Source organism: Carlito syrichta, unplaced genomic scaffold (genome assembly GCF_000164805.1).
Source record: "Carlito syrichta isolate Samal-C Ts95f unplaced genomic scaffold, Tarsius_syrichta-2.0.1 Scaffold301892, whole genome shotgun sequence".
Lineage (NCBI taxonomy): Eukaryota > Metazoa > Chordata > Mammalia > Primates > Tarsiidae > Carlito > Carlito syrichta.
In genome coordinates, this window is record NW_007245988.1 from 398,530 (window position 1) to 424,886 (window position 26,357).

General features: G+C 47.1%; 1 protein-coding gene across 1 annotated transcript in view; it reads right to left on the bottom strand.

Moving 5' to 3' along the window:
• Positions 1-16,119: 16,119 nt before the first annotated feature.
• Positions 16,120-26,357, bottom strand: part of PPM1H (protein phosphatase, Mg2+/Mn2+ dependent 1H) — a 188,592-nt gene continuing 178,354 nt past the window's right edge. Inside the window, exon 9 of the mRNA XM_021711172.1 lies at positions 16,120-16,505. Within this exon, the coding sequence (XP_021566847.1) occupies positions 16,358-16,505 (148 nt within the window). The 3' untranslated portion in view covers positions 16,120-16,357. The remainder of the gene's footprint in view (positions 16,506-26,357) is intronic.

Here is a 26,357-nt window from a genome sequence, read left to right on the forward strand (position 1 = left end):
TTGAGTTGGAGTCTCACTCTGTCACCCAGACTGGAGTGCAGTGGCACGAACCCAGTCACCACAGCCTCGACCTGCTGGGCTCTGGCGATCCTTCCGCCTCAGCCTTCCGAGTAGCTGGAACTACAGGCGCGCGCTACCACTCACCTCAGCCTCCCAAAGGTGTGGGATTACAGGCTGAGCCACCGAGCCCAGCTTAATTTTATTTTTTGAGTCAGGGTCTCACTCTACAGCCCAGGTTGGAGAGCAGTGGGACGATCATGGCTCACCGCAGCCTCCACCGCCTGGGCTCAGGCAATCCTTCCTCTTCAGCCTCCTAAGTAGCTGGGACTACAGGCCAGCGCCACCATGCCAGTCTACATTTTTATTCTTGTGGAGACAAGGTCTCATTGTGCTGCCCAGGCTGGTCTCAAATTCCTGGGCTCAAGTGATCCTCCGTCCTTGGCCTCCCAAAGCGCTAAAATTACAGGCTTTAGCCACCAGGCCTATCCTTCCTCGACTGTAGGCCTGGCTGGGTGGCTCAGCCTGGGAGGCCAAGGTGAGTGGATTGTCTGAGGCTGCAGGTTCGAGACCAGCCCAGGCAACTTGGTGAGACCTCATCTCTACAACAAATAAATAAAAAATAAATAAATAAAAATAAAGCCACCGAAGATTCCTTCCCTTTAAGCAAAGCCTAAACCTTCACCAGCCCCCAGGCAAGCCTACAGGGGCTATTGCCAAGTGGACCTCCCTGCCTCCTGGGAGGCCACCGGTTGTGCTCTCAATGGAGGCAACCCGCCCAAAACGGGCCTGGACTGCCGGTCACCACTCCCGCTCTGGTCTCTCCCCGGCGGCCAGATTAGTCCTGGCAAAGCGATGACTCTCTCTGACTCCCGTCAACCAGGGGCCTCCAGGGGTCACGGAGCTGGGTGCGGGTCCCCGGTGTGGGGGAGGGGAGCTGCGGGCGGAACCACAGGCGTCAGAGCTTCAAGTGGGGGGGGGTTGTTTCGCCTCGCTCTGCCTCCCGGTCACACATCAGCTACCCCCAGCTGCCAATGCCTGTTCGGGGATGGCCTTGGCTACTCCCTCGCGGGGCCTCCATCCGCGCGGGGCCTTCATCCGCGCGGGACAAGGCACAGTCGAGGTCGGGACGGACGGAAGACTCGCTTCTCAGCCACTGTGCTCAGCTTTGTGGCATTTGAACTTGATCAGTTTCCTTACCTCTCTTTCCAGATCTGTGGTAGCCTTCAACACCAACAGCCTCACAACCATGATAGTTCTGACTGCCAACAGACTAGCAGCCACTGAAGGGGCAGAAAGGTTTGCAGCTTGCCCCAAAAGACTTGTCACTATTTGATCTGTCTGGCAGCTCCTGCAAAAAACTCATTCTCAGGGCTTGTCTTTACATGACCTGCTCTGTGGGAACAACTCTATCCAAAAGGCATTAGTTGAAAACAATCAGTAATACTCATTTAAATCACAGCTGTCTGAGCCCATGATACCAGCTGAGGCTATTAAGAAGCTAGTCAAAAAACTGAGAAAAGGAAAAACCAGTGAACAAGATGTCTGTAGGGGGCTTTGAAAAGCACTGACAATGACAGGTGACAGAGAAGTCCTTGAGCATGGGCAAGGCAGCGTGTGCTCTCAGGAAAGACCTGAGAACTCCTCAACCTTCCATGTCTGGATGATGTAAGGCTCTGAAAAAGCAGAAAGTGAAGGCTAAGCTGGAACTGTAAATTGCTAACCAGAGCATTGAACATGTGCCTGAAATTTGATGAAAAGTATTACACATTGAACACATTCTGTGAACTCCAAGTAGGAGAAAGTCAAAGGGATTCTCACCTAGACACATCATAGTCAGCATCTTGAAAGCAGCGAGAGACAAGTGACTCATCATATACAAGTGACCCTCAGTAAGATTAACAACTGACTTCCCATCAGAAACAATGGAGGCCAGAGGAAGTGGGATGACACATTTAAAGAACAGAAAGAAAAAAAGAAATCTGTCAACCAAGAATACTATGTCCAGTGAAACCTTTTTTCAAAAATGAAAAAGAAATTAAGGCATTCTCAGATAAAACTGAGAGAATTTGTCCCTAGCAGACCTGTTTTATAAGAAATACTAAGGGAGTCCTTCAGGTTAAAATGAAATAAAACTCGGCAGTAACTTAAATCCACCTCAAGAATTCAAAACAGTAAAGATAAATATATAAAAACTATAAAAGGCAATAGAAATGCGTTTTTGTTTGTAACTCCTTTTTTCTCCCACATAATTTAAAAATGCCTGCATAGCTGGGTGTAATGGCTCATGCCTATAATCTCAGCACTTTGGGAGGCTGAGGCAAGAGGATTGTCTGAGCACAGAGGTTTGAGACCAACCAGCCTGGGCAACTTGGTGAGACCTTGTCTCTACAATAAATCAAGAAAAAGTAGCCAGGCTAATGGGAAGGCTGAGGCAGAAGGATCGCCTGAGCTCAGCAGGTTGAGGCTGCAGTGGCTGTGAGTGTGCCACTGCACTCCAGCCTGGGTGACAGAGTGAGACTGATTCAACCCCCCCCAAAAAAACTGTGTAAAACAATAATTATTAAGCTGTTGATAGACATATTGCAGAGAGATATAATTTGTATGGCAATAGCACAAATGTGAAGGAGGCGAATGAACATATATATTAGAGCAAAGTTTTTATATACTATTGAAATTAAGTTTGTATTAATACAAACTGGATTGTCTTAAGATGTTCATTGTAATCTTTGGGATGACTACTAAGAAAATAACTCAAACAGGCTGGGTGCCATAGCTTACACCTGTAATTCCAGCACGTTGGAAGGCTGAAGGGGGAGGATTGCTTGAGCCCAGGAGTTTGAAACCAGCCTAGATGACATTTTTTCATCTCTATAAGACACAAAAACAAGAACAACTAGCCAGGTGTGGTGGCATGCACTTAAAGTTCCAGCTACTTGGGAGGCTGAGGTGAAAGGATCACTTGAGCCCACAGGTTGAGGCTGTGGTGAGCCATGATTGTGCTACTGCACTCCAGCCTGGGTGACCTGAGTGTGATCCCAACTCAAAAAAGAAAAGAAAAAGGGAAAATAAAATAACTCAAACAACGTTTTAAAAAGGGAATTAAGATGGTATACTAGAAATTATTTTACATAAAGGAAGAAAGCAATGGAAGAATAAAGGAACAAAAAAGATATAAAACACATAGAAAACAAATAGCAAAATGGCAGATGTAAGTCCTATCTTATCATTACATGCATATGAACTAAACATTTCCAATCAAAAGGCAGAGATTGCCATAAGTTTAAAAAAATGATCCAACTATATTTACTCTATAAGACACACTTTAGACTGGAAAATACAAATGACTGAAAAGTAAAAGAACAGGAAATAGTGTATCATGCAAAAAAATAACCAAATCAGGTGGGAATGGTTATATTATATTAATATGCAATAAAATAGAGGACATGTTCTAATAATAAGATTCAATATAACAATTATAAACATAGATGCGCCTAATGACAGAGCCCCAAGCCTAAAATACACAAAACAAAAACCGATAGAACTGAAGAAAGAGCCAATTCAACAGTTAACAGTGTATACTCCACTTTCAATAATTGATAGAACCACTAGGCAGAAGCTCAGTAAGAAAACAGAAGATCTGGACGATATGGTCAACCCACTAGATCTGACAGAGATCTCTTTAACATTCCACTTCACAATACACATTCTTCTCATGTGTACATGGCACATTCTCCAGGAGAGACCATGTGTTAGGCCATAAAACAAATCTCAGTAAGCTAAAAGGATTGAGATAATACAAAATGTGTTCTCTGGTTGAAGTAGAGTGAAATTATTTCTTCATTTGTAAAAAATCATAGAATCTACCTGCGCAGGGGATAAGAGAATCTGGATCTCAAGTACCTAGCATGGGGCATAATACTTAATAAGAACAGATTGCATGTGTTTTTCTTTGTCTCATGACTGGACTGTGGCAATCGATGTGTTAACCTCCTCCTTGAAAATTAGAAAAAAAGGTCAGGCTCAGTGGCTCAGCCTGTCATCCCAGCACTTTGGGAGGCCAAGGCGAGTGGATGACCTGAGCCCGGGGAACTTGGCAAGATCTTGTCTCTAGAATAAACAAAAAAAATTAGCCAGGCATGGTAGCGTGTGCCTGCAGTTCTGGCTACTTGGAAAATGAAGGTGGAAGGATTGCCAGAGCCCAGCGGGTCGATGCCAGGGTGGTCATGAGCGTGCCTCTGCACTCCAGTCTGGGCTACGGAGTGAGACTCCAACACAAAAAAAAGGAAAGAAAATTAGAAAAAAAATGAACCATGTTGAATTGGTGGATAGTTGTCATAGTTTTGAGAAATTATAGTTTCACAATGCTAATGCATCTACCACCTATGTAACTAAAAGCCGAATGTAGGAATGTCTTAGCAATACAAACTGGAACATGTATAAATCTGTTTATAACTTCATAAAACAAGATACATGACAACAGATCTACCTGGTTTTTTTGTTTGTTTGTGTTTGTTTTTGTTTTTGGCAATACATTAGGCCATTAGTGTTCATTAATGTGAGGGGGGAGTTTGTTTATAAAAAAATATGTATTTAATCTTATATGTTTAAACTTTAGTCACCTCCAAAGTACCTTTTGTTTGATGCAATGCATCTATCAAGATGCCTTTTTCCACTACTCAAAACAGTTTTTGAACTCGCCCATGTTGCTGTCTTTTAGAGCTTCTGCCGTTTTTTGTTTTACTTCTTCCACATCAGCCAAATATTTCCCTCTGAGGACTTTTTTCATCCAGAGAAACAAACAAAAAACTCGCTCAGGCTGAGATAGGGTGAATAGGGAGGGTGGGGCATGGGGGCATGTTTGGTCAAAAACTGCTGAACACTCAGCGCAGTGTGGGTAGGTGTGTTAATAATTCACCCACTGTGAAATGGGCAAATGTGGTGAAAGCAACTCACAAAAAATTAAAAAATTCACTGAGGCCAAACACAGTCTCTCACAACAATGCTAGCTGGTCCACTAATGCGGATGGGCTCCTAGAACACTTACCTAGTGGGGAACCTTGTACGACAAGGGGCCCACCCTCCAAAAAATAACTCTGGATTTTTTAGGCCCCCCCGGTATGTTTGACTTTCTTTGTTCATTTCACACCGGAGGGACACTATCAGGCCACATGTTTTTAAATGAGTATATATATATATATATTTTTTTTTTTTTTTTTTTGAGTTGGAGTCTCACTCTGTTACCCAGACTGGAGTGCAGTGGCCGCTCCCGGCCACCGCGGCCTCGACCTGCCGGGCTCCGGCAATCCTTCCGCCTCAGCCTTCCGAGTAGCCGGAATTACAGGCATGCGCTACCACGCCCGGCTATTTTTTGATTTATTGTAGAGATGAGGTCTCGTTGCCCAGGCGGGTCTTGAACCCGCAGGCTCGGGCAATCCACTCACTTCAGCCTCCCAAAGGCGCGGGATTACAGGCTGAGCCACTGAGCCCGGCTATGAGTATATTTTTTATTTAAACTTCTATTAAACAATTTTATGTCCCAGGGCCATCATAAGATAGCATGTAAAACTTACATAAATTATATTATCCAGCAGGATATCAGAATCTCTATGTATCATATTTATATGTAGTTATATTTATGAGCCTTGTTTAGCAAAGTATAGGCATTGTTTTGTTTCGTAATAACAATATTTATTGTTAATGTCCCAGGCATTTTGTTCGAAAGTACTTACAACTTCAGTAATACATTTTGACACAAATATAGAACAAGACACATTTTTAAGAGTTCATTCTTCTTGTCAAGGTATACAGTTTGGCTTTATATTGTCTTAGAGAGATCCTATTTTCCTGCCACAATAGCTGATTTGAGAAGCTGTGACAGAGTCTAAATGGCCCATAAAGTCTAAAATATTTACAGTCATTATCTTTACAGAAAAAGTTTGCAGAGCCATAACCTAAGAACTAAATAAACAATTCTTGGGTGGCCCCAGGCAGATGATATTCCAGGAAGGACACTGAAAAAAAATTCAGTCATCCTTTTGTTTCCAAGTTTGCATAGCTCTCTTCAGCATAGCCATTCTTGTTTTGTCTGTAAACCCATCAACTCCCCCCTCCGCATCTACTGCTTGAAGCAAATCCAAGACATACATTGTAATATTTCATCTATAAATATTTGAGTATATCTGCATTGTATTTTAAGGCACTTATCTTCTTCATAAGTATGAGAACAACCACATGGTTCATTTTCCTTCAAATTCTCCTACTTAATTGGTAGAGTGGCCAAATGTTCTCTGACTTGTGTTTAAGGCTTCCAAGAATGAGCCATCTCATTTTTTTCACCTAGATCAATGAAAGGGGCGGCTTCACAGTTCTCCAGAAATTTCTCCCATTTTTTTTTTCCTCACTGACTAAACCCAACAGGGAGGTGATATCTAATTCAGAACTGCTAAGACCATTCTTTTCAGGCTCTACAGTTCCTTAGTTTAAATTGGAGATGCCTGGTGACTCACTTTAAGGTACAATGCAAGCCAGTCAAATGTAAGGCAAGCCAGGTGCAATAACTCATGCCTGAGTCCAAGGATTCAAGACCAGGCTGGGCAACTTGGCGAGACCATGTCTCTACAACAAGTCAAAAAATTAGCCAGGTGTGGTGGCACATGCCTATAGTCCCATCTGCACAGGAGGTTGAAGCAGGAGGTTGAGCCCAGCAGGTCAAGGCTGCAATGAGTCATGATTGTGCCATGGCACTCCAGCCTGGGCGACAGAGTAAGACTCCAACTCAAAAAAAAAGTAATATATTCAAATATTTATAGATAAAATCACCCACTCTCATGTCGGCCGTTCCTACACTCCCCATGGTTCTGAATGAGCGTATCTTCTTTTACTCTACAGCGACTCAATTTGCAAATATCAAATTTTAAAAAGGAGATGAAAGAAAAAGCTCAGATCTACCTGCTCCTTTCGGAGAAGGGTCGTCCCCTAGGTCCACACTCAGACTGTCCATGACCCTGTCCATGACTCCATTGGACCATCAAACCGATCAGCTCCGGTCCCCGGAAGAAAACTGAGGGGCCACTGTCCTCACCCTATGTTCAGTCACACTCTGAGTGTCTTGCGGACAGGCTGATTGGACTCAATAAAGCGAAGGAGGTGAGCTGGCTGGAAAACATCGTCAGGACGTGAGCTGGCTGGAAAACATCGAAAGACCAGAGACTGAAAATGTGGGGAGATGCAGCAGACAGGCTGTGGTTGCTTCGGGGCTTTCAGAACAGAGGAAGCAATGAAGAAGGCAGGCTGGTTGCTCAGAGATGGAACACACGCTTTTGTCTGTCATTTAGTTAGAGGAAACTGGGAGGGCAGTATGCTTGAAGTAGTGTGTAGGTAGGGATTTTTAAATGGTAAGAATTAAAAGAAATACAAATGCAAGTTAAATTTTGTTATGTCTAAGACTCTTAATTTGTTGGGAATCAAAGAGCCCCTTGACCATCTCAGGGTCATCAGTGGTACCACATAGGATGCTCTCGTCATGAACGAGGGGTCAGGACCTCCATTTTCCCATCATTTTCCTGGCTTCCTAATGACCGTCATGAGCTATGAGAATGCCCAGGTGAGGGAGAACTTTACCGAGATGCTGGCATAGATCGTTAGGTAGTCTCTTCCTTACTTTTGAGACAGGGTCTTACTCTGCTGTCTAGGCTGAAGTGTAGCGCAGGATTGTGACGTTCAAGGCTCACAGCAGCCTCGACCTTGTGGGCTCAGATGATCCCTCCATCCCAGTAGTTGGGACTATAGGCACATGCCACCATACTCAGCTGATGTTTTGATGTTTTGTGAGATGAGGTTTCACTCTGTTGCCTAGGCTGGTCTCGAACTTCTGGACTCAAGCTATCTTCCTGCCTCAGTCTCCCAAAGGGTTGGGATGACATGTCCGGCCAGTTGCTACATGTTTGTTAGAAGCTGCTCCCCCCATCTCAGTCACCCCACCAGGTTCCACATGAAGGATTATTTCCCAAGTCACAAGTGTATTATCTCAATGCTATTTCCTTTCTAAAAATTTTACATTTGGGCTGAGCACAGTGGCTCACGCCAGTACTTTGGGAGGACGAGGCAGAAGACTGCTTGAGCCCGCTTGAGCCCAGGAGTTCGAGACCAACCTGGGCAACAAATGGAGATCTCGTCTCTACAATAAAATAAAATAAAATAAATTAGCCAGGCATGGTGGCACGCACCTGAAGTCCCAGCTCCTCGGGAGGCTGAGGTGAGAAGATCACCTGACACAGAGGGTAGAGGCTGCAGTGAGCTGTGATCATGCCCCTGCACTCCAGCCTGGGTGACAGAATGAGACCCCCGACTCAAAAAAAAGCTATATTTATAATCATTTTATCCACATCTCCCAGAGGCAAGTTCTCTACATCTTGAGTTATCAGTTGCTGTGTAATTAACATTTCCAAAACTTAATAGCTTAAAATTTAAAAAAACCATTTTATTTACTCACGGTTCTGGGGGCCAGGAATTTGGGCTATGTGAGGATGGCTTTTCTCTACCCTGTGTCTGTGGCCTCAATTGGAATGGCCTGAACAGCTGGGAGCTGGCTAGGCCTCTCTGTTCTCTGGGTATCACCTAAAAAGACTCTTTTGGGGCTTGAGGGTTGAAGAGGGCCTCACTTCCAATGTCTGGACACTTTAAAATTTGTTTTGTCTAACACTCAAGTTGTTGGGGACCAAAGAGCCCCTTGACCATTCCAAGGGTCATCAGTGGTACCATGTAGGATGGTCTTGTCATGAGCGAGTGGGTCAGGACCTCCTTTCCTCTTCTAGGCTGGTGACCCCCAAATGGTCATCTTTATGGCTTCCTAATGACCATTATGAGCTCTCCCATGGGACCTGTCATCACTCCCCAGTCTAGTCTGACACTGACTGAAAGGACAGACCAAGAGCAAGAAATCCATTTTTTGTATCTTCTTCCTAAATCTTAATACAATGATGAGAAAGTAGAAGCTATGTTTTGGAGAAATGCATACTTTAGGAAAAATTAACTTTGTCTTTTCAGAAACAGACTTCCTGGTGCCAGGTATCAGAGGTATCTCATAGTGTCAATCAAGCTTGTCTAGAGGAAAGGGAATTTACAAGGCCTAAGACATCATGCATTGGTCAAGGATTGTAGAAATCAAGAAACTTGTAATTACAAAAGTTATGACCGCTCAGAGGGGGAGCAGGTGGGGATTCAATCTTCCAGTAAATTGGGCCCTATCTACAGGGAAGCCGAGGATCCCCCGAAGCTGCCCACTGGGAATGCCTAGGAGATAAGGGGAGATGCACCCTCCATTAGCTCTAAGGAATGTCGTTCGGGAAGGTGCAGGAGAATTAGAATCCTTGTCACGCCCTTCTCTAGGGGATATGATAATGTGGGCGGACATTAGTGGGTTTCTGTGCCACAGGTTCTCCAAGACGTCCACAGGTGGTAGACAAGGAAGTCACGGCAGTCACATCTACCTGACTGCGACATCTCCAAGGAAAAGGATTTAAGCCAGGGCTTTGGGGGGCTATGATGCCACACTCACCTAGAGTGTAGGCCAGCTCCCTGTCTGTGAGGGGGTGAAGCTTTCCTAAATAAATCTTATTTTCTCTCACCTCTTTGTGTGTTGCAATTCTTTGCATTTACTTGGATCTCTGGGTTGCCTGCACGGCACCTCCGGCACGCTGACTCCGGCGGTGCTGCGGCCCTCTCTGCTGCACCTCCCTGCACCTCTCCCTCTCCATCCACCCTCACCCTATCCGGACCCTAATACTGACAGGGTGACCGGCTTCCAAGAGTGACAGCAGGTGCTTCCAGGCCTCTAGGGACCTACACTCGGAAGTCTTTGAATGTCACTTCTGAATTTATTAATCAAAGCCAGTCACAAGTCAGGCCAGATTCAGGGGTGGGGAAACAAACCCCACCTCTCCATGGAAAAGGAACATTTGCAAGCAAACATAGGAGGAATTGTTGGCAGCCATTTTGAAAGACAAACCATCATGCCTTTCAAAAGCTAATCGTGCCAGGCATGGTGGCTCACGCCTGTAATCCCAGCACTTTGGGAGGCTGAGACAGTAGAATTGCTTGAGCCCAGAGTTCAAGATCAGCCTGAGCAACATAGCCAGATCTTGTCTCAACAAAAAATGAAAAACTGAGCTGGGCATGGTAGTGCATACCTGTAGTCCCAGCTACTTGGGAGACGGAGGCAGAAGGATTTCCTGAGTTCAGAAAGTTGAGGCTGCAGTGAGCCATGATCATACCACCACACTCCAGCCTGAGTGACAAAGCAAGAGCCTGATGCAAAGGAAAAAAAAAAACCCAGCTAATCATGAGAGAATGCTGGAAGAAGACTCTTCCATCTTTCATGGGGAAGAAATGACCCAATCTCCAGTTATTGAACCCAAGGATGGGCTCTTTCCACTAGTTTCTCTTATTGAGACAGAGAGAAGGAGGTAACCCAGGGTATAGGACACGGAGAAAACAGCTGTGGAGGTTTTGCAATAAAATCATCCCACTTTGGTGGTCTTTCATTCCATCCTTCCTCACTGACCTTTTGCTAAGGAACACCCTCCTTGCAGCTTGCCTTTGTGACTCAACATTGTGATTACTTAAAATATTGTGTTGATATTTCCCTGATGACTTTTAACTTGCCGGATTCTAGAACTAGGCAGAATTAGCATTCCCGGACGCCATCTCCCACCTGTTACAGTAACGTTTCTCTAGAAGATGGTGCATTTTACCAACACTTTGCAAGTACATGCTTAACGTGATTAAGTGATTAAGGGGGGTCTTCAACAAGATGAGGCTCGAGCCCTCTCCCTTAAGAATACTACCTGGGGCTGGGCTCGGTGGCTTAGCCTGTAATCCCAGCACTTGGGGAGGCTGAGGTGAGTGGACTGCCTGAGCCCACCGGTTCGAGAACAGCCTGGGCAACTTGGCAAGACCTCGTCTCTACAATAAATCACAAATTAGGTGGGTGTGGTAGCACGTGCCTGTAGTTCTGGCTACTTGGAAGGCTGAGGTGGAAGGATCACCTGAGCCCAGCAAGTCGAGGCTGCAGTGGCCGTGAGCGTGCTATTGCACTGCAGCCTGGGTGACAGAGTGAGACTCTGACTCAAAAAATATATATATACTACCTGGGGCTGGGCATGGTGGCTCATGGCTATAATCCCACCACTTTGGGAGGCCGAGGCAGAAGGACTGCTTGAGTTCAGGAGCTCGAGACCAGCCTGGGCGACACAGCGAGACTTCGTCTCTACCAAAACAAATAAAAAATTAGCAGACGTGGTGGCATACACCTGTAGTCCCAGTTACTTGTGAGGCTGTGATGAGCCATGATTGCATTGCTGTACTCAAGTCTGGGTGACAGAATGAGACCCTGACTCAAAGTTTTTAAAAAAGTGTATCACTTGGGAGTGATTCTTTTCTTTGGATTCTTCATGGGTCTACACGAGCTATTGGGGGTAGTTCTGTGACAGGCACAGCTGACACGGATTAGCCCTTACTGCTGTTCTGCGAAGACTAATGGGGTTGGCACCCATGCTATCTGGATTTTGAGTCTGTGTCCACAGTTGATAACCTCACAGGAAGATATGACACTCTCCTTCTGGGCGGTTGCCTGACATGGAGACACCTCACAGTGAAGTCAGAGAAAAGACACCAAAATAATTTTGCTAGAGATGTCCTATATACATATATATAATATTTTATTTTAAAATGTCATTGAGCATATACATTTCTTTTGCCTTTACCAGGGGACATTGCACCTAAGTTTCAAAACACACAAAATAGATCCCCTTTGCTAAACAGCTTTCATTTTTGGGTTACAAAAAAGTCAATGTTTCACAATCACAAAGCATAAAGGTCCGTGGTTCTGGAAATGCTTCCAGGCAGACTGTTCTCACTCATGGGACATAGGGTGGTTCTGGAAACCCGGACCAAGATACATTCCTCACAAATGATCTCCCCCACGGGTCTCCAGAACAAACAAAGAAAACCAGGGGTGGGCTGGGGGCGGGTAGCAAAACAGGAGTCAACAGAGTGACCTCAGGACTCCGGGAACAAACAAAATACTTGCGGGAGGGCGGAGCACATGGGTCTCTTTCTTCAAGTACATCACAGGAGAGAACAACAGCACAATGACAGCCTTATTTGGTCACCGTCTACCTGGTAGCTACATGAACGAAACTTCACCTAAGACGCGGAGGAGAAATTAAAGCTATTTACACAGATAACACTGTGGATTGGAAAGAGCAGTCCTCTCCAGACCAGCAGCTAATGCACAAGCAGCCACGGTGCTCACGAGAGGGGGGTCAGGCTGCCCACGTAGTGTCCTTTGAGAAATTCCAGTGTCCACACAGGTGCCACATTGTCCAACAAAACCAGCGTCTGCTCAGAGAAGTGGGCCAGGGTGTGCAGGCTGCAACATCTCTCTGCAACTGAATCCTCAAAAATCCGAGTTTCTATCATGATTCTGTCTCATGGCCAGAGCCCATTTACTAGGTTCTTAGATTGGATGACTTGCAGGGCCAGCCTGGTTGTTCTTTGCACAGACAAGGATTCTCACTGATTTCTCCGAGTGTTCCAGAAGCATTCACTCACTGAAAATAGAACCTCATCAGAACCTCGCATATTCACTCTGAGAACACTCTGGGTCACTTAGGGGAGGGTCAGATCCTCAAAAGATGGGAAGAAATCACTGGCCACGTGTGGCCTCATGGAGTTGACTGGCAGATAAGGAGGGAGTGGGGAAGCAGAGGTCAAGAGGAAACTCTGGCTTAAAGATGGGGGAGTGTTTTCCCAAGTGTTTCCACACCAGTGCTTTTGGTAAACTGGACACCCTGCCCAGATCACCAAGATCAGAGGCTGAATCTGGGTCCCAAGACCCTCACTCTTGCCCGCCGATACCTGCCGTGGCTGTCATTGTTCTCAAGAAGTACACGAGCACTTAGAAGAGTAAGAATAGGGTGTCTGTGACTGACTTCACAAGGCTACACAGAAGGAAGTTGCTAGGAATTCAAAAAGTCAACACCCCAAATCCTCCAAAACTGAACACTGTGGCCAGTAACTGAAATCCCCACTTTTGGGGGCTCTGTCTGCTGAGTACTTGGCCTAGCCAGTTCTCCCCCTTCCTTTCCCACCTCAAGAACAGCAGTTAGGTTTGCACACACACAGGAGACAGAACACACCTCCATCTCTGACTACCGACAGGGCTGGCATCAGATGTCATGAGAACAAAGCTTTCTCTGTCTAGCAAAACGCCATGGAACGTGGATGGGCTGTGAGTGTGCTCTCTTTAAGGAAAAGAGTTCTGCCTAATGGACTGAGGGGCAGGGACCAGCCCAACTAAGAGATCTACAGCTAAAAAAGTCTTTCACTAAAGAAAGTGGCCACCCCCCGCAAGATGACCATAAACACTTGACTGGGAAATAGAAAGCTTATTAAACAAGACTTCCTCCGGGGCGGTCCGGGCAAGCAGATTTGGCTCTAACTCAAATACAGACGATTTTGGAACCACGTATAAATACGTTCTGCGGAATTCTTAAGTGTGTGTATCTTTTGACCTTTCCAGGAAAGCTCTGAGGGCCAGCCTGTCACGTAGACACAGCTCTCATTTCGGGATGGGGTGACTTGGGATCTGGTGAAATACAAGACCAAACCCGAGTAAGCCCAACTCACAGAGCAATTTCAGTGCTGGGCAGACCCTCAGTGGGCCAGGACAAGTCACTTTTCCCACTTATTTATTTCATTGGTATTCTTCCTCCCATCCCCCTAACACAAGCATGGCCTTTATCTTGCTACTAAGATCGTTCCAGCCAAGGGGGCTTAGGAAAAGTATTCCCTGATGCCTTTCTAACCAAAGCCAGCAGATCTAGGTACTCAAGACTTTAGGATATTCGGGATGAGGGCTTTCAGAGTTTTTCCTGAGACATGCCTTGGCAGTAGCTGTGTTGGTGAACTGAGCAGAAGGCTGTCATGATATCTATAATTCTGACTCTGGCGACTTGAATCAAACCAGAGGAGCTCAAGGTAGGGCCCAGATCGAGGCCCAGGAAAGGAGGGAATTGAAAGGCAATGGGAATGCAGGGAGGAGACCCAAGAAGGGACTCAAGGGCCTCCATGACCGGCTTTGACATGACTTGGAGAGTCGGGACAGGAGGAGAAAGGGGGTAACACTGCTGTAGGATGTCTGGAGGTTTTCAGACTCCACCAGGGAAGCAGAAGGCTTACCAAAGACTTCTCCTCCCAGCAACGCTTGGGAACGCTGCGATTTACCGAGGGAGGAGGAAACGCCATCAGATGAAGAAGATGCCCAACAAGGCAGGAGTCCAGTTCTTCCCAGGAGACACGTTGGCCAACCCCTGGTGGTTTGAAGTCCCACGTCACCTGCCAGATGGCATTGTTGCTACAGAGTGGGGTGAGTTCATTCCTGAGTAGGAAGGCCCCAGGCCTTTTCATATCAATAAACCACACCTCCAGGGGCGGGATTTAGTGCCCTGAAGGATGGCCTCCTCTCCTCCCCTCTGGGGAAGACATTCAAACACCCATGAGAACTGGAGTGAGCTCTCTAGCCTAGTCATTTCTGGGAGTCTCATCAATGGCCTTTTTCTTTACCAGGGGGCGGGTGGTGTCAGAAGAGTGTTTTAATTACACAAAGTTGTCAACGTGATAACCAGTCTCAGCAGCTCTGAAGGAAGAAGACTGGGCGATGAGAGGGTGTTCTACAAGGCCCCCCAGTGCAGAGCTGCCACCTGCCTCAGGGCCAGAGGGATTTCGAGAATCTACCTTGCCATTCCTCCTGGCAGAGTGGCAGCAGGTGGGCATGGCGTCCACTGATGCTGCTCTTGTGAGGAACCCTTCAAGGGGGAAACACAGTGGGAATGGGGGTCTTGGTTCTGGGGCGGCTAGGATGTGCTTCTCCAGAGAAGGAAGGGGACACACACGAGTACGACCAGGCGACACGATTCAAATCCTCCTTTATTGCAGGGCCACTGGGTGGGCCTCGCACACAGATGCTGGGAGAGAACGGCTGCTCCCTGTTAGAACTCTGACCCTCACACTCTGTTTGGGGTGGCTTTAGGGACTGTCATAGCTCATGAAACCTGAATCCAAAATCATCCTCAGATGAGGTATGGTGAACCGATGGATGCAAGGAACTTGCTAAGCTGCCTTGTGACACTCTGCTCTATGTCCCCACGACCCAGTGGGCCAACCATTCCAGAAGTGAAAACCCAGGCCCACAGAGAAACCTCAAGCCACACAAGGAAGACCCCTTAAAGACAGTGGAGAGACCGCTGGCCCAGAGGAACACCCACATTTTCATAAAAGCACACTGATTCGGTGAGAAAATGCAGCTCAGGAACAAATGTGACACAACAAAGACACACTCTGTCATGCAGGGCACTGTCCCAGATGGCTGCCTTGGCCGTGGGGGAGGCTATGGGGACAGCCCAGCCTGGGTGGGACTCTGACACAGAAATTCCTTAGCAGGGAGTTGGAAAGTCCCAGTCCTGTCCTATGGGGGGGAAAGGAGGGGGAGATTCAAGGAATGTCACAAAAGAAAAAGTCCCTGCCTCACCCCACCACAAAAGAAGTTAAGAGAAGGAGGGAGGGAGGGTGGGGGGAGCGAGAGGGGGAGAGAGAGAGAGGAAAAGAGAAGAAGATGGGGGGGCAGAGGAAGGAAGGAGAGAGAGAGAAAGGGAAAAAGGAAGAGAGAGAGGGAGACCAGGAAAGGGAGAGAGAAAAAAAGAGGGAAAGAGAAAATGAGAGAGAAAGGAATGGCGGGGGGGGGGGGGAAGAGAGAGAAATAGAGGGAAAAAGAGAAGCAGGGAAGGTGGAAGGGAGGAAGAAAGAAGGGGCAGGCGGCAATCCCTGAAATAAATCTCGGGCTTGCTAGAAGGTGGGCACTTACACTTTGTGGCACGGCCGCCAGCTCTCTCATGCAGTACATTTTAACCCGTAGAGAAGCTGGCAGCTGGACAGCCTGGAGAGTCTTCTGCCAGTTACATCTGAAAACGGCTGCCCCAGCTACTCTGGATCAAATAAATATGACGCACATGCCCCAGATAGGCAGCAGGCCTACAAAAGGAACTAACAGCAATACAGCACTCAGTAGCAGCCTTTGTATTTTGCCCGTGTTAAGTTGCCCTGTTACTAAAGAAGAAGACATGGAAACCAAAGGGTCATCGTGAAGCAGAGCTGGGGGGCCCTTGGCAGCAACTCCCCTCCTGGGCGGGGAAGAGACCTCAGTGCTTGGACCTCAGCCGGGGCCCCTCCTGGTGCGGCTCTGCCAAGAGGCATCCCGGTTTTCCTTCCCCTCTGTCCTCCCGATCCCCTGGGGCCATTCTCATGACAGTTTGTTTCCATGTATTAAAGGAATGACATAAACAGAAATGTCGTCTCCCGAGCCCAGTCGGTCATTGGATATCCGCCATCCTCTGTCCTTCAGCACACCCCGGGCACGCATCACCAGGTCCTGTGCTGCCAGTGTGTACCTGTATAGGAGAGGCAGGAAAAAGGCAGTCAGCTCAGCATTGGGGGCAGGCGAGACTGGGAAGAAGGAGGCATCACTACAGTTGTAGAAACACATTTTGGGCCAGGTGGTGACTCCAGCCTGTCATCCTAGCACTTTTGGAGGCCAAGATGGGCAGACTGTTTGAGCCCAGGAGTTTGAGATCAGCCTGGGCAACATAGCAAGATCCTGTCTCTCCAAAACATTTTTATAAAGTAGTTGGGTATGGTGGTGTGTACCTGTAGTCCCAGTTACTCGGGAGGTGGAAGAGGATTGCTTGAGCCCAGGAGTTGGAGATTGCAGTGAGCTGTGATTGTGCCTGCCCTCCAGTCTAGGTGACAGACTGAGACCCCAAGTCAAAAAAGGAAAAAAGTTTCATATACTCTTACAGTAGAAAAAAGGTCTAAGTTATTTTTTCTCAAAATGTGGGATGTCAAATGTGAGATTGTTTTGTAGAAGGTAGTGGAACAAGGCACTAACTATATTAAATGATCTCCTAAATTATTCCACTCAGTGCTGTCATATCTTAACAAAGACCTGCTAGGGCTGAGAACTTCCCGTGGCAAACAGTATCTAACTAGAAAAGTATGTGGGAAAGAGAAGAACATTTGTTTGCAATCTCCTTATTTTTAGGGCTACATTTCTTTTGTGACAAAAGATGGCCATTTTCCATTTACGGTAGGGATAAATCACCTTTGAAAATAAAATTTGTTTTTAGAAAGTGAATTGACTTGGCTGGGTGTGGGTGGCTCACGCCTGTCATCCCAGCACTTTGGGAGGCAGAGGCTCTCAAATCCAGGGGTTCGAGACCAGCCTGGGCAACTTGGCGAAACCTCATTTCTACAATAAATTTTAAAAAATTAACCAGGCATGGAGGCACATGCCTATGGTTCCAGCTATTTGGAAGGCTGAGGCAGAAGGATCACCCGAGTTCAGCAGGTCAAGGCTGTGGTGGCCATGAGCATGTCACTGCACTCCATCCTGGGTGACAGAGGGAGACTCCGACTCAAAAAAAAAAAAATATATATATATATATAACAAGAATGGCAAAGGGCTTTCTTGAGCCTTGGGATGGATGAGCTGCTTGGTCATCCTTAGCAATGCTACTTCTTCCTCTTGACCAAAGTAAGTAGAGCCAGGAATTTGAAAATAAGATTGCTCATTGAGACTTAAACTGTATCTTTAAAATATTTATTTATGTATTTGTCAGATGGAGTCTTGCACCGTCACCTAGGCTGAACTGCACTGGCGTGATCACAGCACACAGCAGCCTCAAACTCCTGGACTCAAGTGATCTTCCCATCTCAGCCTCCTGAATCACTGGGATTTACAGGTGTGTGCCACCACGCCCAGCTAGTTTAAAAGAATAAAAAATTATTTGTAGAGACAGGGTCTCGCTATGTTGCCCAGGCTGGTCTCAAACTCCTGGGCTCAAGCGATCCTCCCCCCTTGGCCTCCCAAAGCGCTGGAATCACAGACATGAGCCATGTTGTCCAGCCAGGTTGAAACTGTTTACTGAAGGAAAAAGAATGATGCGATAAGCTGATGGAAGTATTAATATCTGGAGAAATACTCATATGGGAGGTGATTTGGGCGTGAACCTAAGTTAACCTTGAGGCATAAAAAAAGAGACAAAACATTGATAGGCTGCTTATCCAAATAATGATCAGGACAGAGAGAGTCTTAGTCGATGGACTTCAAAGAAACTTGGCCCCACTGGCCGGGCCCTGTTTGGTGTGGGATGGGTTATTATTCTCTTAGCCCTAATCACACATATGATTCACCTTGTTCTGATTTCATGGCCACCAAATAACCTTCTGATTACAATCTGACTCCCTGTGGAGGCCTGCCTACAGAGAAAGAATGAGCCAGTCATCTGTGCTTTCAGAATATCCATCAGTGACATTCTGTCACCTAGCATTTTGGTTTACAGATCAATCTTGTGAACTTGGTTAAGGTGAGCCCTGCTCTGATCACGAATCTCTTCTTTGTATCTTGATTAGATCAGCTTCTGAACCTGAAAAGCTAAGAGCAGTCTGGTCAATTAGCAAGATAATAAATGTCACCTTAGAAGGCCTTTTGGAAGCCGCCTGTGGACCTTTTACAAGAGACCGCCCTGATACTGCTGGTGACCCCTCCTTGGGATGTCCCAGTCTTGTCTTCAGAGCTGTGAGTGAGAACTGCAGAAGCCTCCCTTAACAATTAACAGACTCTCACGTTCAGAGAGACCTGCATGGAGCCCTGCCGTTTCATGATTTAAGAACCAGGGCTGTAACAATTGATCTCAGATCTGTGAGGATGCCGAGTTGTACACAGTCTTTAAGAATCAAGTTTATTCATGCAGCCCAGGCAGCCGGCAGAAGTGTAGCAGCGTACAAGAAGAAAGGATATTATGGTCCACACGATATAAATACATTTCCTTCTAGAAGATGGGTAGTTGGTGAGTGGGAGAGACACCATCTTTTTCTCTCTGTAGCGAGAAAATTTTCGACTTTGAGGCAGAACTCTTTAAGTTATGCTTCAGGAATGATGCAACCAGGTAGGCCTCTCTGAGGGTTCCTTCTCCTGAGATCAGAAATGAACAGGAAGACCTCCACATATGGAGGGCTTCAAAGAGGCCTTTGGCTGAAAAGTCACATAAATGTCTTTACATCCGCATACTGCCACCTGTACATACTCACATGACAGGAAGAAGACCCCTTGGATGCTGGCCCAGGTCACCCTGAGCTTTCTTTCTTTTTTTTTTTTGAGTTGGAGTCTCACTCTGTCACCCAGGCTGACGTGCAGTGGCACACTCATGGCCACTGCAGCCTCGACCTGTTGGGCTCAGTTTATCCTTCCACCTCAGCCTTTCAAGTAGCTGGAACTACAGGCATGTGCCATCACGCCTGGCTAATTTTTCTTGATTTATTGTAGAGATGAGGTCTTGCAAAGTTGCTCAGGCTGATCTTGAACCTGTGAGCTCAGGCAATCCTCTCACCTCGGCCTCCAAAAGTGCTGGGATTATAGGCATGAGCCACCATGCCCGACCCACCCTTAACATTCTATTAAGGCATACATCTGAATAGAAATATGCAGGTAAAGGTCTTTCAGGGTGACGCTTCTTACCCTGGTGACGGACCAGGCTCTTGAACCTTAGTTTTTGGCATTCGGGAACCTGACTGTGTAGATACATGGAGGTGACTCGTCTATCAGGGCTGAACACACTCAAATGCAGTCTCTGAGCAGACCAGATGTAGCGAATTAAGGTAAGCTCTGAGAACACACGGCTGAGACAAAAGATACTCAGTCCTTTTGTGGTTCATAAGCGTGATGGTTGGGTTTTCACACTCCTCCCTCCCTCAAATCTTGTTTTGACATGATGTTAGCACATGACCCATCAGATGTGGAGAAAACAAAAGATAGTTGTCTGTCATCCCAGCCCTTTGGGAGGCCGAGGTGAGTGGATTGCCTGAGCCCGTGGATTCGAGACCCGCCCGGGTAACTTGGCGAGACCTCGTCTCTACAATAAATCAACAATTAGCCGGGCATGGTAGCGCGCGCCGGTAGTTCCGGCTATTTGGAAGACTGAGGCAGAAGGATCACCGGGGCCCAGCAGGTCCAGGCTGCGGTGGCCGGGAGCATGCCACTGCACTCCAGGCTGGGTGACAGAGTGAGACTCCAACTCAAAAAAAAGATGCTCAAAGATGTCAAAAGAACAGACACAAGAATCAAGACACAGCGCTCTGTGGCCGTGTGAAGCTAGTGGCAAATAGGTCTCAGTAGGTCCTGCAGACATGGAGAAATGACTGGGGCTCAAAACCAAGTTAGATGACGTCTAACTGGCTTTACTCAAGTTGTAAAGGACTGTCGTCATTAAAGGCAAGAGGCCACCCTGAGATTGCTATTGCTGGCAATTTGGGGTATTTTTAAGATGGTCACAGTTAGCTTTAGTATTTTGAAAGCAAGCATTGGGTCACCTGAAAAAGATGGTTACCCAGGAAACTCATTTCCCTGAGGGCTCTAGATAATTACGTTTTCATTCTTCAACGTGGCTATAGCCTATTCCAAGATACCTTCCTCGGAGATGGTGTCTCTTCACTATTCACTTTGTCTTCCCTTAGGTGCTGAACGTCCTCAGAGAAAAGTCCACACTTGCTTTCTTTATTTCTTCCTTCCCATTTTCTTCCTTAGACTCTTACCAGTAGGCCCACCACCCACTATGCTGTCTTTTTTTTTTTTTTTTTAGAGACAGGGTCTCACTCTGTCACCCAGGCTGGAGGGCAATGGTGTGAACATAACTCACTGGAGCCTCGAACTCCTAGACTCCAGTGATCCTCTTGCCTCAGCCTCCCGAGCAGCTGGGACTACAGGTGCACACCACTGTGCAAAGCTAATAAACTTTGCATTATTTTAAGACTATTTTATTAATGGCACATGGCTAATTAAAATAAAATATTGCTGGGTTTGGTGGTTCAGTCTTTCATCCCAGCACTTTGGGAGGCCGAGGCGAGTGGATTGCCTGAGCCCATGGGTTTGAGACCAGCCCAGGCAACTTGGTAGGACTTCGTCTCTACAGTAAATCAAAAATTAGCTGGGTGTGGTAGTGCATGCCTGTAGTTCTGGCTACTTGGAAGGCTGAGGTGAAAGGATCTTCTGAGCCCAGCAGGTCGACACTGGGGTGGCCATGAGTGTGCCACTGCACTCTAGCCTGGGCAACAGAGTGAGACTCTGAGTCAAAAAAAAAAAGAGAGAGAAAAAGAAATAAAATGATTTTCTCCTCCTGAGAGTTTTGCCTTCAGTCATCAGCACTGGAGTGTCACAAATAAGTCAGTTTCAGGCCACAGGCTCTCACCACGCCTTAAAGGCTTTAACAGTGCTATCTGGGGGAGACAGCCTCTGCCATTTGGTGGGTGAAGGGTGCAGGCAGGCTCTTCTAAGAGGGAGGGTAGGTGGCAGGAACCGGGGAATTAATGGCTTCCAAATTTTTACATGTAAAAGGCAGTCAGTCTCCATCTGTCTCAGTAACAGTGATGGGAAAAGGAGAAGCCTTCTTGGCATTCCCCGCAGTCCTCGACAATTTAAGAGGTCCAAAAGCTCCCTCAGCTTTGGAATGATGACAGGGCCAGCAGGATTGGGTGGGTGGAGGACTGAGTGGCTTGGAGGTGGCTTTTGTTGTGCTGAGAGCAGGCTGGACATCCTGGGCGGAGGCCCCCACCTTGGAGTCCCTGCCAGGAGCTGATCCATGCATGTCCCTCACACAGCTCGGGAACCAAGCTCTGAAGCAGAAGAAATTGCTCACACTGGCTTCTGTCCCCTGTCAGGGTGCAGGGACTCCACCCAGGCAGAATGCTCTGGATATTGCATCATCCCTGTGATCCCTGGGGGTCTGTGAACGGTTAGTAGGTGCTAGGCCACAGGTTCGAGAGGGTGAGGACCCCTGCCAGGCCTTGCCCGCCTCAATGCACCCTGGCTCTGGTTCCCTGGTTTCTTGTGGGTGTTTATTTTAATTCAAATCCCAAACAACATTTCAATACAGGGGGGCATAATGGACCATCTCCTTTTCAATCCTCCTGGCAAGCCCTTTAAAATACCCTGGTGTGGCCACAAACATAGCAGAAGCAGGATGGGAGGCCAGCTGGCTAGCTGTGTGCCACTAGACACAGCCCCAGACAGGACCTTGGGCTTCCGAATTCCCATGGATCTGAACATGCTAAATGGTGCAAAAGCAACAAAAATGAAGATTTTTGTCTAAACTTCAAATGCCAGATCAAACTCAAGAAGTGTTCTTCAAACCTGTAATTGATATGCTAAGGGTTGGGAGAACTCTTCCTTTCTGCATTGAAACCATCGTTTTTGAAAACCACATGGTGCTGCTAGAAATTAGTTCAACTAACTCTGGGAAAGACTGCATAAAAATAACTTTTGTCAGCTGGGTTTGGTGGCTCAGCCTGTAATCCCAGCACTTTGGGAGGCTGAGTCGAGGGGATTGCCTGAGCCTGCGGGTTCGAGACCCACCCGAGCAACTTGGCAAGACTTCGTCTCTACAATAAATCAAAAATTAGCCGGGTGTGGTAGTGCGAGCCTGCAGTTCCAGCTACTTGGAAGGCTGAGGCGGAAGGATCACCAGAGCCCAGCAGGTAGAGGCTGCAGTGGCTGGGAGGGGGCCACTGCACTCCAGTCTAGGTAACAGAGTGAGACTCCAACTCAAAAAAATAAATAAATAACCTTTGTCTTCTGCCAAAATAAATTTCATATTATCAGGGTTACATAAACTAGCACTTATTTTGTGTCTTTTGAGTCGAGGTCTCACCGTCACCCAGGCTGGTGTGCAGTGGCACGATCATGGCTCACCACAGCCTCAATCTCATGGGTGAAAGGTACCTATAGAAACCTAGAAGAAACTTAGCTTATTCTTTAGTCTTTTTGCCTCAGTGTAACCATTAGAAAAGACGTTCTACTGCAGGACAAACAGCAGCCTATCCCATCCCTCTTGGCAAATATCCTTCAGATACAAAGTCAGGACAGCCCAACCATTCATAGTTTAGCATAATAATCTCTAGTAGACTTTTGTACTAAAGGCCAAAGTCATAGAGTTTGTGACTGGCAAATGTCTGAGTTTGTGAATTACAAATGTCTAACTAGTCTCTTGCAGGAACCGCCCCCCCAGGGTTAACCTAATCAGCCCTCTGTGAACTATGTGACACAGATAAGCCCCAAAATGGCAGCAGTCATGTGACTAACCCATCCATCTGCCTACTGTCCATCACCTGACATCCTCAGTACCTGCGTTTGTCTGACCCTTTGTGATGACATGGAAGCAGAAGCCCACCCAATCACCTTAACGATCCTCCCCCACCTAGGGGAATGGTTAAAAGGACTCAACTACAAACAACCAGGGGCCATTGCCTTGTTAGACTCTGGTGTGGCCATGTGCTCTTTGAGCCATGGCTGTCGCCTTGCTTCCTGGCTTTGGACCCCTCCCTCGTCTGAGGGAGGTGAATCTTCTTTCTTCCTTCTCGTTTTCTCTCTAATCTACTTTAAAATAAACATTTCGTACTTAACCTTTTTGTGTGTTGCAATTCTTTGCATTTGCTCGGATATCTGGGTTCCCAGCATGCACCTCCGGCTTACCAGCCCTGGCAGTGCTGCGCCTCCCTGCGCCTCTCCACCCTCACCCTGTCTGTATCGTAACAGTGGGCTCAGGTGATCCTCCTGTCTCAGCTTCCTGAGTACATGTGCTACCATGCCCAGCTTATTTTTAAAATTTTTGTAGAGACAAGGTCTTGCTATGTTACCTAGGTTGGTCTCAAACTCCTGGGCTCCAGTGATCTTCCTGCCTTGGCCTCCTATAGTACTGGGATTACAGCTGTGAGCCACCACGTCCAGCCAAACTAGCATTTAATACTTGCTGTTAGTGTTGACTGGTGTTTTCCTACTAACCTTCCACTGATGAAGCCCCTCCCTTCCCAGGCATACAGCTATCAGCCAGACCTCATGGAGATGAAGAAGGTCCCTCTCCTTAGAGACATACACTATGGGGCTTATGGTATTCTGGTCTTTCGAGACACAGTAACCCAAAAAAAGCCCCTCGAGTGTCTTGTCAGGGAGATGGATGGAGGTCATCAGGTCCGAGACATGAACAATGACGCTTCCACAGATAGTTTTGGGAGCTAGGGCAAAACTCTGCCAAGTTGGGCCGGGCATTTGGAGTGTAGCCCTGAGCCACGTGTTCATGCTGGGCAACAGCTCCCTGGCCCCAGCTCCTCCTGGCTTTGTCTACTCTCCCTCCCCCTTTTATCATATTCACAGTTTATTCCTTTCTGCCAAAATAATAAGCATCTTCTTAGAGAGTTTACATACTCTTCTCTGTTTTGAACATCCTTCCCGGGAGACCCCCACTAGACTGACCGCCAACCTTGCAGAAGGTGGAGGGGGGTTAGTCAACTGCAGACATTTTGCCTCAGAAAACCCCTTCCAGGCCTTTCTCTGACAGTCTTCTCAAAATCACACCGGACCTTTCAATCTCAAAAGAGACTCTTACCGGAACTGCCGGGAACTGGCGGACTGAGCAGGACATCCTCAGAGACCACCAACAACCCTGCTCTAGAATGCTGGTTTGATGCATTTCCTGGGGGCAGTTCACGACCCCAAAGAGAGTCAGAGAACTGCCAGCTCTGTTACACTTCAGGGCAAACTCCCATAAAAAGAAAAGAAAGAAAGAAAGAAAAAATATTGCACTCATGTTCTGGCTCATCCACAAAGCCGCCTTTTGATTTTCTGGTCCCTTTGTTGAGACAGTTCAAGAGAGCAGAAGGACTTACAATACGCCAGGGTCGAGGAGACCACGGGGCTCATTTTTGCTCCCAGCCCCGCAGGAGAGGATGGCATGCGGGCCAGAACTCGGCAAAAACATCTTCATGCTAATCACCTCCTCCCCCATGGCACATTCTGGAAGGGGAGATGCGACTTTAAATTCCTTGTCAGGAAGGATGTCAGGAGGGGAAGACAATGCTGGCAATAGAAAAACAAAAGGAAAAAATCTACACACAACACAAACAAAACCTGCCTGTCTCTACCTTACCTCCTTTCTAGACAGCACTGGGAAGTCTCAAAGTAAACGGGCCCATGAGGACCTTGTGGTCCTTCTTACTTGCTGTGTTCTCCCCAGGGAGTCCATCTTTCCCATTTTTATTTTATTTTTCCTTTAAGTCAGGGTCTCACTCTGTCACCCAGGCTGGAGTACAGTGGCACAATCATAGCTCACCACAGCCTTGACCTCCTGGGCTCAGGTGATCCTTCTACTTCAGCCTCCCGAGTAGCTGGGACTATGTCACCATGCTCAGCTAATTTTTTGATTCTTTGCAGACGAGGTCTCACTATATTGCCCTGGCTGGTCTTAAACTCCTTGTCTCAAGTGATCCTCTGACCTCAGCCTCCCAAAGTGCTGGGATTACAGGCATGAGCTGCTGTACCGTCTTTCTCATTTTAAATCAACCTCCCCTGGTTGGCCTTCTTAGGCTTGGACTCAGCAACTCTCCACTCCAGCTACCCCCGATTCATCAGGCAAACTTGGTCCTGGACTACATTTGGAGAGAAATGAGCCCTCTGGTCAAGGAAGAGTCGTAGGGCCCTTCCTCATCACAGCAATTATGATGTGGGCCACTTCTACGCATGCGTTCATTTTGCCAGACAAGATTAGAACAGCTCTCAGTCAGGGGCCTGGCTCTTGGGACTGAGCTGTCTTTGTTCATGCACCTCCCAAGAAGATATGCTAAGCTGGAATGTGAGTGTGGTGACCTGTCAAGCTACACACACTCACAAACATGTCACACACATTAAAGAAAACACCAGCCAGGCTTGGTGGCTCAGCCTGTAATCCCAACACTTTGGGAGGCTGAGGCAAGTGGATTGCCTGAGCCCGCGGGTTTGAGACCAACCTAGGCAACTTGGCGAGACCTCGTCTCTACAGTAAATAAAAAATTAGCCGGGTGTGGTAATGCGTGCCTGTAGTTCCGGCTACTTGGAAGGCAGAGGCAGAAGGATCACTGGAGCCCAAAAGGTCAATGCTGGAGTGGCCATGTGCATGCCACTGTACTCCAGTCTGGGTGACGGAGTGAGACTCCAATCCAAAAAAAAAAAAAACACATTTCACAAAATTCCTAGATTATGAGTTTACCCATGAATATAAGAAAAAAAATCCTAAAATCTCTATGGGACTACAAAAGACCCTAAATAGTCAAAACAAACGAGCAAAAAGAACTATGCTGAAGGAATCACATTACCTGACTTCAAAATATGCTGCAGCCGGGCTCGGTGGCTCAGCCTGTAATCCCGCGCCTTTGGGAGGCTGAGG